Here is an 18,931-nt window from a genome sequence, read left to right as displayed (position 1 = left end):
ATATGGATATTAAAGCAGAATTCCTCAGGCTTTGTGATTCTTGGTGTCATCTCAGAAACACACAATTTTTAGATGGTGTTTTTCTTCCCCTTTGCTGTGCTATTTTCCTGTGTCATCCTGGTTAGTTTTATGTTCATAGTCTGATGATTTAGCCACAATTAGGGTCTCACTCTTCTACTCTTCTTTTAATTTTTATCACTGACATTTCAAGAGCAGATTCCGGTTTCCAGCATTTGGTGCGGGTGCCTCCTAAGTGTGTTAGACTGTAAAACTGCTGAAGCCAGCAAAAGTTTTGTGCAGTCAGTCAAAGCAAGGAGGGTATAGCTATGTTACTGTTTTCACTTTTCTCTTTTTCTAGTTCCATGCAACACAAAATAAACTTTCAGACATACTTCTAAGTTTCCATATCCATTGTATATGGTTGAGTTTTAGCCAAAACCATTTGTGAGGGAAGGCCTTTACTGATCTGGGATGGGGATGCTGAAGCCCATTGCACCTTATTCATGTAATTAGATGTGATAAAAACATTAAAATTATATTTCAAAAGTTGTTGTTAGTCTATTTCATAGAAGCTTCTTTCCATATCACAATGTGTTTATGGAGTCAGTAACAAGTGGTTTGATCTTCATAAAGAGAACCTGTGATACAGCCATGTACCTGCCCCTGTTGCAGTACATGGTGTACAGCTCTCAGCTGCCCTACCCTTTGCAGCTCTTGTTTCCTCCATGTGAGATGCACTCCATCCCCAAGTGCCTAACCCCTCACTAGCCATTTGTTCCCTGCTTAAATTTTTCTGCCTGTGAAAGACCTTCCCAGGCTCCCCCATTGAAATTATGCCCTAAGTCTTTTGTCTCACCACAGCACCTTAAGCATTTCCTCCTCAATCTCCTTCCTGGACTGACTGAGTGCTTACTATGTGCCAGGCACTGTTCCAGGCTCTGAGGATGCATGCTCAGGCAGAAAGACAGATCTCCCTGCAGGAGCTTAGAGCTCACTAGAGAAGAAAGGCAGTAAACAAATAAGCATATCCAGTGGCATCAGTACCAAAAATCCAAACAAAGATGTCCAAGAGAGGTAGAGAGAAAGGGATGCAAACGTGCTGGAGGGAAACCCTTACTGAATAGGTGGCATTTGAGCTAAGACTTCAACAAAACTAGGAGGAAGCCAAGCCGGGTTCTAAAGCAGGCTTGTTCCAGGCAGAGGGAAGGGCCCAAGCAAATGCCCAGGAGCTGTGTGAGCTGACTCAGGGGCAGCAAGGGGTCGGGTAGGAGGGAGCAAGGAGCAATGGGTAAGAGAAGAGAGCAGAGAGACAAGCAGGAACACAGCCTTGTAGGCCACGGCAAAGGGTATCTTTTTTTTTTTAATTTGAAGTATAAGGAAGAATAATGGAGGGTTGAGCACAGGAATTGGCCATGTTAAAGTTCCATTCGAAAAGTGTCACTCCGACTGCTTCATGGAGCATCTACAGAAGAAAGACAGGATAGAAGCAGGGAGACCAGTTCGAAAGTTCTTCATAGTTCAGGTGAGAGGTGACTAGGTCCACATGGGGGCAGTGGAGAAGGCAATGCATTGTCAGAGTCTAGATGTGTTTTGGAGTTAGGGTTATCTGTGTTTGCTGGTGGTTGGGATTGGATGTGGTTGTAAGTGGAAAAAGGAATCAAGAAAAACACCAGAGTTTTAGACCTGGGCAACTGAGTGACTGGCCATGCTATTTACTGGATAGGGAAGACTAAGGAAGGAAAAAAGAATAACAAATATTTGTTTGGATGTTAAGTTTGAGATTCTCAGAACACATGTAAGTGGTGATATCACATAGTTTATTGATTATGTGGATCTGCAGTCCAGGGGAGAAACCAAGGGTATAGATATCAACATCAGTATATAGAGAACACAGCACAATTATAACTGTGCATATGTGTAGCAGATGTGTATTTTCCATCCACTTCCAAAAGTATTCAAAAAATGCAACTTTATCTAAGTTCAACTTAGGCTATATTTTGAGACCCCATTCCACTGAGAACAGGGAAATTTTACTGTCAATTCAGCCAACGCTTTTAGGTGATTAAATAAAGTTGACATTGTAAACATAGGTTCTTTATTCTCCCTCTAATTCCTGGGGGCATAGACAGCCTCATGACATCAGGAAGATTGTCTAGTCCTTAGTTAGCATCCACTTGCACATATGTTGTACTGTCGCAGCATTGGCAGCCAGCCTGGTCTCCTGCTTTGTGAAGCATTACAACATGTGCTCCCATCTGTTGCCTGCCCCCACTCCCATGCCTGCACACCTTCTTCTTTCGTTGTGCAGATTTTTCCTTCTTTGGGGCCCATCTGGCTGTCCTCCCTTGCCATTCTGAGCACAGACAACTCTGGCTCACACATTCATCACAGTGCTTCCATTTCCAGTGGGGTGGGGAATTCCTGCAAGATCCTCACATCTAAGATTCAGAGGGGCAGAGTGGATCACGATCCCTTCTACATTCAATCCCCAAACTTACCTAGGGCTCTAGTGTCCTCTTCCTCTTGGTGCCAGCCCAAGAGGGTTTGGTGTTGGCAGGATATGGGAATCCTCTTTGGAGACACTTGCTGGTATCTAACTCATCTACTTCAACTCCCACTCTTGTTTTCCATCAGCCCAGAGATAACTTTTATCTTCCTTTGGCCAAAAGAAAACTGGCTTAGCAAGTATTCTTTCCATTTTTTGATCTTCCTTCACTCCTTGAAACACAGCTTTTGAACTTAAAAGCCAAGAATTGACATAACTCCTCTCTGATTCCTTTGCCCCAATTATCCTTTAGGGCTGGGGAGTCTTGTGTTTATCACTGTGAATGGAGGAAGGTTGTAGGGTAAAAGGGAATGGAAAAAAGTCAGGTAAAATTACACAATATCCTGAAGAATTTGTATAATTTCTCTCTTTGCCACATTACTGTCAGCTGAGTGTGGGAGAAGTTCTTTTTGATTTGCTCAGCATTTTTACCTAGACTTCAATACAGAGCAGGTGCTCCAATGTCTGCAAAAATGAGTAAAGTGAGTAAAAAACATGAGTAAAGCGAGTAAAAAAGTAAAATGAGTAAAGTAGGTGAATGTGTAGTGCATGATCAGTTCTGTGCTCATGTGTACACATGCGCACATATACCAAAAAGCTTTTATGCTGCTGTTCACAAGGGAACAGTGACTCACTGGCCATGACTGGAGTTTATTGATAAGAAGAAGATATGACAGCAAGCTAGTCCTCAGAGGTAGAAACCTCAAAAATTATTTTGTAATATTCAGAAATTGCTCATAATCTAGTAGTATCTTTCTTACTGGCATTGAAAAGTGAACACTGGACAAGTAGACTGGAGAGAAAACACCTGACCTGTGTGTAGGTTATTCTTGTCGGTGGTGAGGCCTTGTTCTTGAGTGTCACCCCAGCAACCTCCTTAGGCCGTGCTGCTCACATCTGCCCAAAGAGGCCACTCTACAGACAGAGAACACTCAGCTCAAGATGATCAGAGGGCAGAGCTGAAAACCCTACATGAAGAAATTTCTTTGAAGGGCCATATTTTGTATTACATATTCAAGTTGATTTTATATTTGACTCTAGAACATGTGTGTATATGTGTGTGGTTTTTTTTTTGTTTTGTTTTGTTTTGTTTTGTTTTTGAGATGGGGTCTTGCTGTGTTGCCCAGGCTGGAGTGCAGTGGCACACTCTCAGCTCACTGCAACCTTAGCCTCCTGGATTTAAGCAATTCTCCTGCCTCAGCCTCCCAAGTAGCTGGGATTACAGGCACCTGCCACCACACCCAGCTAATTTTTGTATTTTTAGTAGAGACAAGGTTTCAGCATGTTGACCAGGCTGGTCTCAAACTCCTGACCTTAGGTGATCCTCCCACCTTGGCCTCCCAAAGTGCTGGGATTACAGGAATGAGCCACGGTGCCCGGCCGTATATGTGTTTTAATATAAAAATTAATGAGTTTCTCTCAGCCCAAGTCTTCTATTAAAATCAACACCTCATGGCTGGCTTTTCCAGTCACTTCTATGGATAATGTATCCCATCATAAAAAGCAAGATGTTAGGTCATTAGCAACTTGGCATTTTCTTTGAATAAGGTCTTAAAATTCCATCCTCAAAAATAAAACTTGGTGTCGATACTACTCTACCACAGCCTTTACAAAGCCTTGCAAAGCAAACAGCTTCCATCTGCACATGCCCGGAAAGTCAGAGGTGACTTTCACTGGCACCTCTGCATCTGCCAAGCTGATTTTTGTGTATACCAGGATCGTCTTTTCATTTACACTTATTTTATGAAACCAAAAATTGACCCAGATGCCTGTGGCATATTATTAAATCTAAATATTGACTGTTCCTCATGTCATGAAAATTGAACAAATTGGTAGAATGTCTAAATTCAAAATGTTCTTGCCAATGCATTTTTTCTTGGTTATTTTCAACAACACTGGAAGGTGATGAGAGCAGATGTCATTGTCAAATGTCATTACTTTGACTGCCTTCAAAGATACCAGGTCCTGTCCTAGCTTCACCACACAGTAACAAGCAGTGCTTTTAAGTAATTAATACCTCACTGTCACTCATTTTTCTCATCCATAAAATGGGCTTGATCATAGCTCCTCAATCATAGGATGTGAGGGAAACTGAAATGGTAACTGCTCAACACCGTAGTTGGTGCCATGAATGTCAAACAGAGGAAGGTAAAATCTCAAGGGTATTAGTGAAAAAGCCAGGTGAAGCTTTTGTCCTAGAGGTGAGCAACAACTTGGGTAGCCAATCCTCCCTTTTCCCTTCCACACTCAAGTCTAGATCTTGAACAAACCCATTTGAGGGACAGTTTGGGTCTACAGAGACTCACACCATGATCCATGTCTCTCAGTGGACTAGGGACTCCTTTTCTGTGGGAAGGATTAAAAGGTGGAGTGAGAAGCCAGGGTTGTTACCCTTGGGTTGTCCCTCAACGTGGAAAGAGGAGAGATGCCATTATCCCAGGCAGTTAGGAGCCAAGATGGAATACGTGAGTGCTTAGCTCAGCCTGCAGGCACACAGCAGAGCTGGGATTTTTACATATCTATTGTTTATGGGAGTTATACTTTATTTGCATTTTCTCTTTTAAAATATGTTATTCTATGACAACTCTGTGAGGTGGGATGCTCTTCATTTTACAGAAGATGCAGCCAAGGTGCAAAGAGGTAAAGAAACCTGCCCAAGCTTACGTGGATAGTAGAAGTCACGATTGTAATCCTTGTTCCACCAGAAGCTCAGCACTCTGTGAAGCTTTCATAAACTATTATAGCATTCAGTAATTCTTGTCTTGACTGGTCATGTCAAGACCAGAAGAAAGCTTTAACTAAATCTGAGTTCAGTGTAAAATGTTAGATGTATGTTTTGTGTTACCAGATCAGCAAGAATTGTCACCTAAGGGGATTGATTTGGAAACAGAGATGTAAATATAAATGATTTCTCATATTTTAGAACTTTTTACAACTTTTATTACAACTTTATTTTTAAAAATTTTTATTGTTTAAAATTATTAAATGCTTTAAATATGTGGTAAAATAGAAAAACAAATATAATAAGAGTTTATATACCTAGATGTAACACATATTAATATTTTGCCATATTTACTTCCAATTTTTTCTTTATAAGGAAGGAATACTTTAGTAATGAAGCAGGCATCCCCTCTCTCACTCATCCAAACCCCTTTCTTCCCTCCTCAGAGGTAGCTACCAGGTGGTTTATATTATGTGTTTAAACATTTTACATAAATGGCCCAGTTCTGTATGTTTGTTTTGCGGCCTCTATTTTTCTCTCAACTGTTACACAGGAAGTTTACCCACAGAGATGGAGCTAAGAGATTTAGCTTTGCTTTATCTTTTTAAGAGTAGCTCTTACCACATAAAACACCATTTCCAAAGAGAGAAACAAATGCCATGTGGGTCCTTTGCAGTCCTCTGAATGGGTGCCCCTAAGCACCCTTTCTTGCCTGGGTTCTTGTGAGAGGCCTCACTGATCTGGACTGAAGAGAGATTCTGGAATTTGAATCTATAGTATCCTTTCGTTCACGCTTGTTACTCAAGAATTTAAATACTTCCCAAGAATGAAGTCACTTCTCCAAGGGCAAGGTATCATGTGCTATATCTGCCACCTTATGATAGACTTCATAAATATTTGCTGAATCATAGCAGCATAAATTATAATAAGCTGATTAACACAGTGAACCCATTAGAAGACATTTATCAGGTATTCAGTCCCTGACAGGGTTACTTTTTATGACTGAGACACTAGAGAGAGGTCTTTATTTAGGCAGGCCTTATTCTGTGCTTATTAGCTTGAGTTAGACACTCGTGTTTATCCAAACTGGGGCATGTCAGTTTATGGTCAGTTAAAGAGAGGTGCCTCCTGGTAAACCATCAAGTTTATACACACGGCACCAATACAGTATATTATAATACATATAATGTAACATATAAATTAAATTACTGTATGTAATAGATATTAAATTATTTAGTATAATATATGGTAATATCATACAATACAATACACTAATATACAGTGAAATCCATGCATGTTATGCCACCTTTTCCACTTTTACAGAATTTCAAAACTTGGACTGAAAAATATTTATTGTGCTCTCTTTTTGGGCCAGGCACAGTGCTAAGCACGTTACTTTATTCATTCATCTCATAAAGCAGTGATGATCTTACAACTCATATTTAATGAAATTGAGGCTTATCTGAAATCAAGGCTTATCCAAAATTATGCAGCTGCCAACAGGGCTTTCTGGTCAACTGTGCATGGCCTTTACTCCTCAGAATAGGTGGCATTATCTATCTCACTCTGTAACACCCGCTGAAAGAAATGTGGCCTCTGCTGGTACAGAAGCCTCCTTGTAAAAGCCACCTGCTGGCCACCTGTGCTTTTACCTCAAAGCCCACTGCACATTTTAGGAGTTCACCTAACCTTTCAAGTCTCAATGGCAGGTATACATCTTCCATCTTCTTAGTATTAGCCATCAGGACTGAAGGGAATTTACAGCTCCAGTCATGAGCCTTGGCACATTTCTGGTATGAAGTATAAATATTTGAATGCTAATTATTGTAAAACAAACAGGCCACTGAGTCCAAAGCAGATGAATGCTGTTTCTGGAAGCCAGCAGACCCTAACTAGTAGGCAGCTTGTGTTGTGTCTCTGCACAATCACTGATAGACGTCTGGAATCATTTCCACCTCCCTCTTCCTCAACTGGGAGCTGCCCAGAGTGGCTCACATATGTGGATCTTTGCCTTTTAAACTAGTTCCCATCTGCCCTGTCTCTTGAGCAAAAACCCTGTACTGCTGGAATGACCTGACCCAGAAAGATAATGGTATCATCTTCTAAGAGCAACTCACCCTTGTCCAGCCCTAGCTCATCATGAGTCTGTCCAGCATACACATTCTCATCCCTGGCACACTGGGCCCAGGCATTCCACTGGCTTGAAATCACTGATTCTCCTCCATACCCATGCATCCTTCGATGTCTAGCTCTGGACCTCCTCTTCTTTGAAGCCTTCCAGGCTTACTTTAATCCATATTGCTTGTCATTTATTCAGCAGTCCTGGGACCATGCAACAGCAAAGGCAGAACTGTTTTGCCTTCCTACTGAGGTAGAAAACCCCTGCAACCATGGGCCTAACACCTGTAGTCTCTTTGGAAATGTTAGTAAATTGGTAGCCCATTCTGCCTAGGCAAAATCCGCTTGGCAGGTGTCCGAAGACTAAGCTATCTCTAACAAAGGCAGGGCATGCGAAAGTATGGATTGTAAAGCCTAACTGGGAACAGCATTTACTCCAGCAAACAAAGATAACGGATGTCAGAGGATCACTTGTTCTGCTAAATGTAGGGAGCTGGAGTGAAATTAGACATAGTACTTTGTGGCCAAAAGGAAAAATAAATCTTATTAAAATTTTAAGGCTGGTGCTTGAGTTGACCCCAGCAATTTTTTCTGGCTTCCTGTTCTAGTGAAAAAAAGACAGGGGCTTTGGGACAGTAAACCAGAAGGGAACCACTTGGAGCTTTCATAGGCCTGAGGAGACTAATAATGTTTACTAAGGAATTTGTTGTCAAGATTAAACTGAGATGAGGAATTGAGACAATGTGAGTGAGGTGCTAGATACAGTGCCCAGCACAGCACAGGCATTTGGCCAGTGGCAGCCCGGGATACCTTTGCTGCTCGTGCACCCACCAGCCCCCTGACTCCTGCCACGACTGCTATTAATGACTCAGGCCTAACCCTACAATAGCCTAAGCATGATTTTGCCTGGAGCCACCCAGACACCTCTGCCAGGCTGAGAAGCACAGTAGATGAGGAACCCTTCCCCTCCTGAACCAACCAACAGCCCCTGGTCAGGCAATGCCATTACAGTACATTTCCCCCACTTATTTTCTTAATTTCAGACATTCATTGATTTCAGCAATATTTATTGGGAACCTTCCACAGGCCAGCCCACGTTGGTTGGTGGGAATACAAGAATGAATAAGCTGTAGTCCCCGCCTTCAGGAACCTTACAGGCATCCCCATTGTGGGTTACTCAAACATCTGAATTTTACATTAACCGGAAGCCCAGCCACCAGTGTTTTAAACTTATGCCTCAACCAAGCGAGTCATTGGGTCGGCCAGCCCTAGCAGTGCCCTTCCTAGCAGGTGGGATTGCTCCATGCATTCTGGTGTCAAACAGCGCCGTCACAAGGAGGGGGCACTGCCTGCAGGGGGGCTGCCCTTCTGAGGAGGCAAGGACTTGGCAATCCCGCAGGACTGTACTCCTTAGAGAGGGGGATGTCCTCCTGCTACCACAGGCTCCGCTGACCTGGCTGACCTTTTTCTTTCTGTTCTTCTGGACGTTAGCTTAAGAATGGGCAGAAACTAGAGGGATAATGAATGAGGGAGTGCCTCCTTGGTGTTCTGCCTTTAGCAGTCTGGAGACTTTCTCACATTTACCAAAAGCAAAGAAAGAAAAGAGAAGGGCCCATTTGTAAAAAGTGCCAATAAGGGTGTTAAGAGATAAAATAATTCCAGCTGAGGGAGGTATCTTCCTCTTTGCTGCAGACTGGATGTTTTCTTGGATATGTGATAAGAGCTAATTTTAGAAAAAATGATTCTCGGAAGAAAATGACTCGTGAAGGCCCTTAAGATACACGAGTATCTCACCACAGCACACATGCTAAATCTTCTTTATTATTTCAACATTAAAATAAATACTTAGACTTAGCATTAGTCCAGACAACTCTTTGACACAAAAAAGGACGTGAGTGTGTCTCAGACTCACAGAAGACCTGGCTAGCTGGCAATTAATAGCAGACACATCAATCAAAATGTGAAAAAAAAAAAAAAGAAAAAGAAAAGAAAAACACTCTCCAGTCAAGAAAATGGGCAATAAAGCTTGTCAACCACAAGGCTTAAGAGGGACATCGTTAAAGTGGTAAGACCTAGAATTAACTTCTCTTTGCCCTTGAACAAAATAAGAAGTTAGCTGCGTTAACCTTAAGCTGCATTGTAATGTTCCTCTGTGGCAGTGTTTACATTTCATAGTTTCATCTGACAACTCGTAATAAATTGTGCCTTTTGGAAAATGTGATTTCTCTCAGAACAATTTGAAGGAGAATTTAAACACTCTTTTGTGCTAGTTTGACTATCCCTAAGAAATGTGACTCGTGTCTTTGGGCATTAGTATTTAAGATACGGGTACTGACCTTCCTAAGCAAGTGGAACAATCACCATGATTTCCAGCAGTGGGGCACTTTTGATTTTGCCTCTAAAAATAGAAGTTCCCTAGAGGCCTGGCCAGAAAGGGCAGAGAACAGGGAGAAAGAATGGAAATGGAAAAAAGTAGTCCAAATAGGCAGAGAACATCCACTGGGAATTCAAACCTTTGCATTGCCGGGTAATAATGTTAGAATTGCAGTGGAAAGGAAAAGAAAGTCACACCCAATCCAGTATGAGTATAATCTTGCCAGGGCTCTTCCCAGGGGAAAACTGGCAAGAACTCGACAGCCCCAGTCACTTAAACCATCGTAGACAAAGCACATGTGAAGGTGTGATTAAGGAGCACTTTCCCATTGGTGCCTGGGGACAGACGATTTGCCTGATGGGCCTCTCATATCCCCCAATGTCATTTATATCACACCAGCTAATGATGGGATATGGCAGTGAGTATTACCGACGACTTTCTTTAAGCTGTATAATTATAATATTTCAGATATACTATATCAGAGGAAAAGATGTGTTTTCTCTTGCTTAGCCAAGCCTTCCTATTAGGCTTATGGTTATTTCAAGGAAAACAATGATCCAGGGCTGTAACATTGATGACGTCCCTTGCCTCTCTGTAACCTGGATTTGTTACAGATATGCTGATGACTGAGACCCATGATGCAGATGGTGATTTCTGTAGCATTTTGCTAGCAGAGGATTTGACATTGCCTTGAGACTTAATCATTTTGGAGAATGTTCCCTTAATTGGCAGCAGAAGGTTTGCAGCTCCAGAGGCTGCAGTGGAGGCTTTTGGATTATTAAAAGTTGAGACCTAATCACAAATTGAGGCAGTGCAGCAAATCCACTCTTTCCTATTATTCCTGTGCATTTAGGAGCCACTTAAGCTCCACCAAATGAAGAGTCTTCATTCTTTGCATTGTAATACTCCTTTAAAGATGCTCAGAGAGCTTCACAAATCCTGCCTCTTTCTACTTCCCAGCACAGCAGGCAGAGAGAGCAAACTCTGCCACAGGGTCCTGGCACCGACGCAGCCCCCTCTATCCTGCCAGGTGCTTCTTCTCCTTATGTGTGTCCTCTGACATCCTCTCATTCTTCTCCCTTCCTTTCCCGTATGTCATCTCCCCATGACAAACAAGGGTAGTTTCTTCTGGGTAGAAACTAGGCGGTTTCATATAATGGAGGCTATGTCTGTGTTGATGCAGAGAAAAACACAAAAGCCCTGTAAAATATTTAAACTTGAGCCAATGTGAGTGACCATGGCCCAGGGAACAGTCTTAGGAAGTCCTGAGAACGTGTGCCCGAGGCAATTGGGTCACAGGTTGGTTTTACACACTTTAGGGAGACGGGAATTGTAGATAAAATCATTAATCAATACATGAAAGGTGTGCATTGGTTCAGCCTAAAGTGGTGGGATATTTTGAAATGCGGGTTTATAAGTCATAGGTACATTCAAAGATTTTCTGATTGGCAGTTGGTTGAAAGAGTTAAGCTTTGTCTCAAGGCTTGAAGTCAATAGAAATAAATGCTTGAGTTAAGAGAGGTTGTGGAAGCCAAGGTTCTTGTTATAGAGATGACGCCTCATAGGTAGTGTCCTTCAGAGAGGATAGATGGTACATGTCTCTTTTGGGACCTTAAAGGTGTTACACTCACATTTAATCTCTCCTAGGTCCAGGAAAGGCCTAGAAGGGGAAAGGTAGGCTGCATTAATGGAGATTCTCTACCAATGCAAATTTCCCCCACAAAAGACAGCTTTGCATGGCCATTTCAAAATATGTCAAAGAAATATATTTTGGGGTAAAATATTTTGATTTCCTTCAGGGTCTTCTAACTGTCACGTGATGCTATACCAGAGTCAGGGTGGAATTTGGCATCTTATCACCACAAAGAGTTTGGTCAGCTTATGATGTCTATTTTAATATTAATCCTGGTCAGTTGTGTCCAAATATCAAAGGGAGAGGGAATATATGGAGGCCTGTCTGACCGCTCTTCCAGTCATGACTGGAAATTCAGTTTTTCAGGTTTCTCTGGGGTCCATCTGGCCATGAGGGGGTCTGTTGGGTCAGTTGAGGCGCTTAGGAATTTATTTTCAGTTTACATCTGTGTCAACCTTAAATAATGAGGTTCAGGAAATATGATTAAGTACAGAGTTTATTTGAGTGCAAAGCTTGAGGCTGGCCACCTGGGAAAGCACCAGCTGCAGATGAATGGGGTCAGTGTTTCCAAAATGGAGAAGTTAAACTTTCAATTATATAGGCAGAGTCAGAGAAGTTCCAGCAGAATCACAGCATTTTCCATACAAGACCAGGTATATGTGCCACGGCTGTTTGATTGGTTACAGATTGTTCCATTTTAAGCAAGAATACTTTATTATTCCATGAGGAGGTGCAATGATCTGAGAGGGTCTTATCTCTGGCGCTGCTTGGTCTTTCTAATTATTTACAGGAACAAAAAGGCAGAAGCTGCAGCTGTCTGATGCAGGCTGCATAGCCACATTCCTCCCAAGGCTCAAGATAATTTTGAGTTCCAATAGCTTTAAGTTTGAATTATTTTAAATTTGAATTATTTAATTTTACATCTGATAATTTGAATCCTGCCATGAAATTTCCCAAGTTCACTTTTTCAGGTCAAGTTCCTGCGGCTTCTTGACTCATCAAACCAAGGTCATATTAGATTATCTGGTGTGGGGGGCACTGGCTCTCAGCCCCAAGCCCTCTAGGCCAGAGATTTTGAGCTCCTCCCAACAGGTCAAAGCTTTCTTTTTGTTGTTTCACTTCCCACCACTGTGCACACATCTCATCTTTGCCTCTGTTTTTAAAAAATATTTTCTGGAGCAAATGCTGAAATCAGAAACCTGCATTTCTCATTTTTTAGTTGCCCACCAGAGCTGTTGCTCAGTGCAGGGAAACCAGGAAATGGTGACTACCAGTCAGAAACAAAAAGACTGTCTTTTAAATCAGCTGCTGCAGCCTTGGTATTCCCAGCATGGAACTGCTAAAACTTTGGAATTTCCTTAGCGATAGGACTGTTTTCATTTTGCTAATGAGGGAACTCACTTTGTGCCCCCTGATAGCTTCAGCTTGGGCTCTGATCACCAGAAAGATCAACCAGATGAAATTGCAGGGTTTCAGGAGGCTGAGGCAGGAGAATCGCTTGAACCCGGTTGGCGGAGGTTGCCGTGAGACAAGATCGCGCCACTGCACACTCCAGCCTGGGCGACACAGCGAGACTGTGCCTCAAAAAAAAAAGAAAAAGAAAAAGAAATTGCAGGGTTTGAACTTTTTGAACTTTGGGCTGCCCGACATCCAGGGAGAAGAGTGGCACTGGAGATTAAGTTCACTCACATGGCCAGTGATTTAATCAATCATGCCTATCTAATGGGAACCCTAATAACAACTCTAGATTCTGGGGTTCACTGGAGCTTCTGGTTCATGAACGCACTGATGTGCTGGGAGGGTGATACACTCAGATTCCACAGGGGAAGAGGGTGGAACTGCATTTCCCGCAGATCTCACCCTGTGTGCATCCTTTACAATAAAACCATAGCCATAAATATAGTACTTTCCTGACTTCTGTTAGTCATGTTAGCAAATTATCAAACCTGAAGGGTGTCGTAGAGTCTGAGGATTGGTAGTTGAACAGGTAAAAGTGTGAGTGGCTTTGAGTAACTTGTGAGTAACTTGCCCAGAACCACAGAGCTAGCAAGCAGCAGATATTACATGCAAATCCACACAGCTGGCTTGTGAAACGAGGGCAGTGTCCTGGAGGCCTGAGCCCTTAACACATGGGGTCTGCACTAACTCTCAGTAGCAGGTGTCAGAATTATACTGCAGTGCACCCAGTGGGATGCAACAGAATAACTGCTATTAAGGATAATTTTGCAATTTCTTATAGAAGTCTTGAAATATTAGAAACAGCTTCTAGACCTTTATGTTGGTCATTACAGCTCAAAGCACTGTCCCTGGGTAGACAGCTTAGACAGATCATGTGGGAGGTGCTACTCAAAGTGTGGGCCCAGACTAATGCATATCCACAACTGTTCATTACCAGTTCCTGGTAAGATGTTTGCAGAACTTGAGAGCAGGCATTTAGAAACTTTCATAGCAATTGGACAATGCCAAGACATTCAGAAATGGAAATATTAAAATATCACACAGTGACAATTTGGGGGGAAATTATCCTTCACCACAGGTATTTGGGGAGTGTAAATTTAGAAAATATAGCCTTGGTTGGTATGACCAGATGGAATCAGAACTTAGTGTGAAAGGTGTGAGCCATAGGATGAAGCAGATGGATTTGCATGTAATATCTGCTGCTTGCTAGCTCTGTGGTCCTGGGCAAGTTATTTAATTGCTCTGGGACTCAGTTCCCTAGTCTAGAAAATGGATATGACAGTATTTCCTATCTAATTCGATGCTGGAAAGACCAAATAAAATAATCCAGAACAAGTGCTAACCACAGACCTGTATATATGGTAAGCTAACTGCGGGTATTCTTCTACGTTCGCTTCTTGGCATCTGTGGTTCTGGCTTGGTTAAAGTATAGTCTGTCTATGTAGGTTTGATGTATTACTGTATGTAAAATCTATAGCCTTGCTCTCATGTGAATACAAAATAAAGCAAACACTGTTTAAAAGCCACAATTTATACATGTAAGCGAATGTTGCATTTTGTAGAATCCCTCTGGGATGCTAGAGTCTTATCTGAAAATGTTGCAATTGTTGGAAGCATTTTTGGGACTTCTTTTTTTTTGCTTAATTTTTCTTTTTAATTATTATGGGTACAAGATAGTTGTATATGTTACTGATGATTTTGGGAACTTATTTAACATTTCCATTAGAACCTCTTCCAGTGATCTTCTGATGTAACAAATCACCTTATAATGTAGGAGTTTACTCAGCATCATGCAATATGCCCCTGTAACAAGCCTGCACATGTACCCCTGAATCTAAAATTCAAAACAAATACATATATAGGTATATAAATGTATTTATACACATCTATACATATCTCAAACAAAACAAATGAAAAATAACTTCGTGGTTTAGAACAACAATCTATCATTATCACTCACCGTTGACCGACTGGGCTAGACCGGCTCTCCTATCCAGTCTTCCATGGGGTTGCAGTCAGATGTTGGCTGGAGATGGAGTCATCGGAAAGTGCAACAGACTGGACATCCAGAATGACTTCTTTGCGCTTCACATTTGGTGCCTGGGCTGGGACGGCTGGAACAGCTTGGGGCTGGCTGGGTATCTCTCATTCCATGTGGACTTTCGTAGCTTGGGCTTCCTCGATGCATGCTGGGCTAAGCTTAGGGACATGTCTTCACTGGTGTCTGGCTTCCCCCAGAGTGAATGTCCTGAGAGGAAGAAAGTGGAAAATGCTAGACCTGGGCCTGGTAACTGGCATAGTATCACCACTGCCATATTCTACTAGTCCAAGCAGTCATCGAGCCTGTCCTTATATAATAGGGGGAGACACAGAACCTGCCTCTCTCTGGGTGGAGGGTCAAAGAATCTGTGTCCACCTTTAACCTGCCATAGAGCCACAAAAGGAATGTAGTTTTCTTAGTTTAGCATGTCCTTTCCCACCAGCGACATTGTATGACTTCCCAAGGTGACCACATTGAGGTAGGAACATTCATTTCGATTTCAGTTCCTATCTTTTTGAGTGAAAACACCACCATTGTATTACAGCCATGCCCTACATGCCTTTGTGTTTTAGCATTGGTCAGCCTGTACTGGGGAAGGAGTGTGGGGGTCACACATTTCCCCTGGCAGACCCTCCCCTCAGAATCACCCTACTTGCTGAGTATCTGATTTCTACTAACGACTTCCTTGCAGTCTGTGTTGCCTCCCTGCACACTTCTCTGCCTTACTTGCCACCAAGGAATCTCCTGAAAGCCCATGGAACCAATGCATAACTCCTTTGCTCTCAGAACTTCACTCTCTTCCTATTTCTTATACGGCATGTGCCCCAGACATCCAGGTAGGCACTCCAGACCTTCCACAGCTGGAAGAGGATAGCTTTCCAATTATGTTTTCCTCCAGTGGTCTTGCTTCTTCTTCCAGCACCCCCACCAAAACACCCATCATAGCCACAGACGCACAAGGCCCTCTGCAAAACACACACACAAACACAAGCTCAGATCATTTACCCAGCCAATATTTATTGAATATCTGCCTGTGCTTGGTTTGGTGCTCAGTTTGAAGTTCTAGCAAGCTTAGTTATTATTCCACAAACATACCTTAGGTTATTTTCCCTTTCCAGGACTTTAAGTTCCTGAAGTTAGGATCATTTCTTATTAATGTTTTATTGTTTCCTTTGATATCAAGTGCCATGTGCTACCCACATAGCAATACATATTAGTTGCAATGCTGTACAGAGGAGAGGTTCATTCTCTTTCATTGTATCTTACTTTTCATCTCTGCCCCTTTTGTTACCCTTACCCTTTCTCTGAGTCTCATTTGGAATCAGCAAGCTCTCTCCTCATCTCTCCTCCTATTTAAAGTTTTAATGTACTTCCCTCTTATCTCACCAAAAGTTCATGGTAAGGGTGAAGTAGGAGGGTAGTCTTGGGGGCATTGTTGAAGACAACAGGCACCCTGAAATAACATTCACCCACAGACACAGTCACTGAAGCATTGCTTTATTCAGTGCCATCGGTGGACTTCTGGTATGTTCTACGCAGCCTTCCAGACTGGGGACAACAGGAAGAATCAGATATGGTTGTCACTCCTTAGAAGTGCACAGCAGTGCTGCTGTAAAATCTATGAGCTCTGAGCTTTTGGTGGTCTGATAAGCAGACAAAAGAGGGCAAACCATGCTTACCTCTCTGGCTTTGCTTTATCAAATTGGAATTTTATAATCTCAGAAGTAGGGGGAACTTGTGGGCAGGGGCACTACTGTCTATCAAAGTGGGAAGGCAGACGTGTCCCTGAGTCATGTGGGGAGGCTTTTGCAAATATACACTCATCCATCGCCTCTCTCCAAAGACTCACCTGAGATGGTGAGATCCCTTGTTTTGCAGAGGTTGGTGGGAGGTGGGGGGGGGGGGTGGAAGGGGACAGATATGACACCTGGATTTAGCTAAAACTCCTGGATGATTCTGGTTTCCAGTGTCCCTTCTACAACCCCACCCCACCACCTACAGAAACACTGCTCAAGATAGAATGTCCCCAGCAGCATCTGAGCAGATGCCCCATGTTGGCTAACTGCCATCTGGCTGTTTTTCAGGTTCATTCTGCTACCAATCTGCTTTAAGACACAAGGTGCTGACCGCAGAGACCTGCCATGAAACCACACTTGAAGCAATGGAGACAACGAATGCTTTTCGGAATATTCGCTTGGGGGCTCCTCTTTTTGCTGATTTTCATCTACTTCACCGACAGCAACCCCGCTGAGCCTGTGCCCAGCTCCCTCTCCTTCCTGGAAACCAGGAGGCTCCTGCCGGTGCAGGGGAAGCAGCGGGCCATCATGGGCGCCGCGCATGAGCCCTCCCCGCCTGGGGGCCTGGACGCACGCCAGGCGCTGCCTCGCGTCCACCCAGCCGGTTCGTTTCACGCGGGGCCTGGAGACCTGCAGAAATGGGCCCCGTCCCAAGATGGGTTTGAACAGAAAGAGTTTTTTTCATCCCAGGTGGGAAGAAAATCTCAAAGTGCTTTCTACCCAGAGGATGACGACTACTTTTTTGCTGCTGGTCAGCCAGGGTGGCACAGCCACACTCAGGGGACATTGGGATTCCCTTTCCCCGGGGAGCCAGGCCCGCGGGAGGGGGCTTTTCCTGCTGCACAGGTCCAGAGGAGGCGGGTGAAGAAGAGGCACCGGAGGCAGAGAAGGAGCCACGTGTTGGAGGAGGGCGACGACGGCGACAGGCTGTATTCCTCCATGTCCAGGGCTTTCCTGTACCGGCTCTGGAAGGGGAACGTCTCCTCCAAAATGCTGAACCCGCGCCTGCAGAAGGCGATGAAGGATTACCTGACCGCCAACAAGCACGGGGTGCACTTCCGCGGGAAGCGGGAGGCCGGGCTGAGCAGGGCACAGCTGCTGTGCCAGCTGCGGAGCCGCGCGCGCGTGCGGACGCTGGACGGCACCGAGGCGCCCTTTTCTGCGCTGGGCTGGCGGCGTCTGGTGCCCGCCGTGCCCCTGAGCCAGCTGCACCCGCGCGGCCTGCGCAGCTGCGCTGTCGTCATGTCTGCAGGCGCAATCCTCAACTCTTCCTTGGGCGAGGAAATAGGTAGGTCTCAGCGGGGGGACCAGGTCGCCCTGTCTTGAACCAGTGTGTCCCTGGGGGCCGATTCTTTCTGCGCGCGCCTCTGGATCTCTGACGGGGCAAGCTGGGGTCTCCCCACCAGGTGTTCCTAATATTAGCTGGAGATTGTTCAGGTGCTTTCCCATTGCTGGCACAGAATGAGTCTGTCTGGGGTCACAGCAGAAGTACTCTTCGGGAGACTCTTAGAGCAGGGATTTGGGGAATGCTAGGGAGCAGGAAGGGTCCTCCCCATAGCTGATGCCAGTAGGCAGTGGAAGGAAAGCACCGCCCTTTGCCCCCGGCGTCCTTCTCACTGTTCAGACTTTGTATCCCATAGAAACCGCAGTCTACATGGATATGCCCCCAGGCTGTGGCCCCTGAAAGCCCGGTGAACCCTTCCTGCAGTGGGAATAAGGGAAGGGAACAAGAGGAGGAGGCAAGAAAGCAGGAGCTGCCCAATCAGGGCGTCAGCTCCAAAGAGCAGGGTGCATGAAGATAATGTTGGTTCCTGTGGGCTTTGAGAAGAGCCCAGCTGCTGTTGGGAACATCTTTTCCATGGGAGAATAAGTTCTGGCCTCTCAACTGTTGGCGCAAATCCAACCTTTGGGGCACTGCCAGTGCACCTACCAGGGACCTTCTCCAAGATGGTAAATAACATGCAACACCTGGGCTTCCTCCCTCCCTGCCAGGCTCTGTCTTCACATCCCTGTCAAGAGCCCTGGAGCACATCTGTTTCCCAGCTCCTGTATGAGTCAGGATTCTCCAGAGACTCACACCAGGAGGATATGTGTCTATACAGAGACAGAAAGATTTATTTTAAGGACTTGAGTCTCATGATCGTGAAGGCTGGCAAGTCTGAAATAGGTAGTGCAGCCCAGCAGATGGGAAACTCAGGCAGAGTTTCTGTGTTGCTGTCTTGAGGCAGAGTTGTTTCTTGTTTA

At 44.1% G+C, this 18,931-nt stretch overlaps 1 protein-coding gene across 6 annotated transcripts in view; it reads left to right on the top strand.

The window, feature by feature from the left end:
* Nucleotides 1–18,931, top strand: part of ST6GAL2 (ST6 beta-galactoside alpha-2,6-sialyltransferase 2) — an 84,474-nt gene that overhangs the window by 25,965 nt on the left and 39,578 nt on the right. For all 6 annotated transcript variants that reach the window (XM_054547852.2, XM_024242409.3, XM_054547851.2 and 3 more), the window contains exon 2: nt 16,976–17,975. In XM_054547852.2, coding sequence (XP_054403827.1) covers nt 17,033–17,975 — 943 coding nt within the window. In that variant the 5' untranslated portion in view covers nt 16,976–17,032. The remainder of the gene's footprint in view (nt 1–16,975; nt 17,976–18,931) is intronic.

The sequence above is a fragment of the Pongo abelii genome, chromosome 12 (genome assembly GCF_028885655.2).
Source record: "Pongo abelii isolate AG06213 chromosome 12, NHGRI_mPonAbe1-v2.0_pri, whole genome shotgun sequence".
NCBI classification, from domain to species: domain Eukaryota; kingdom Metazoa; phylum Chordata; class Mammalia; order Primates; family Hominidae; genus Pongo; species Pongo abelii.
Note: the sequence above shows the minus strand (reverse complement) of the source record. Positions and strands in the feature narration are given on the sequence as shown.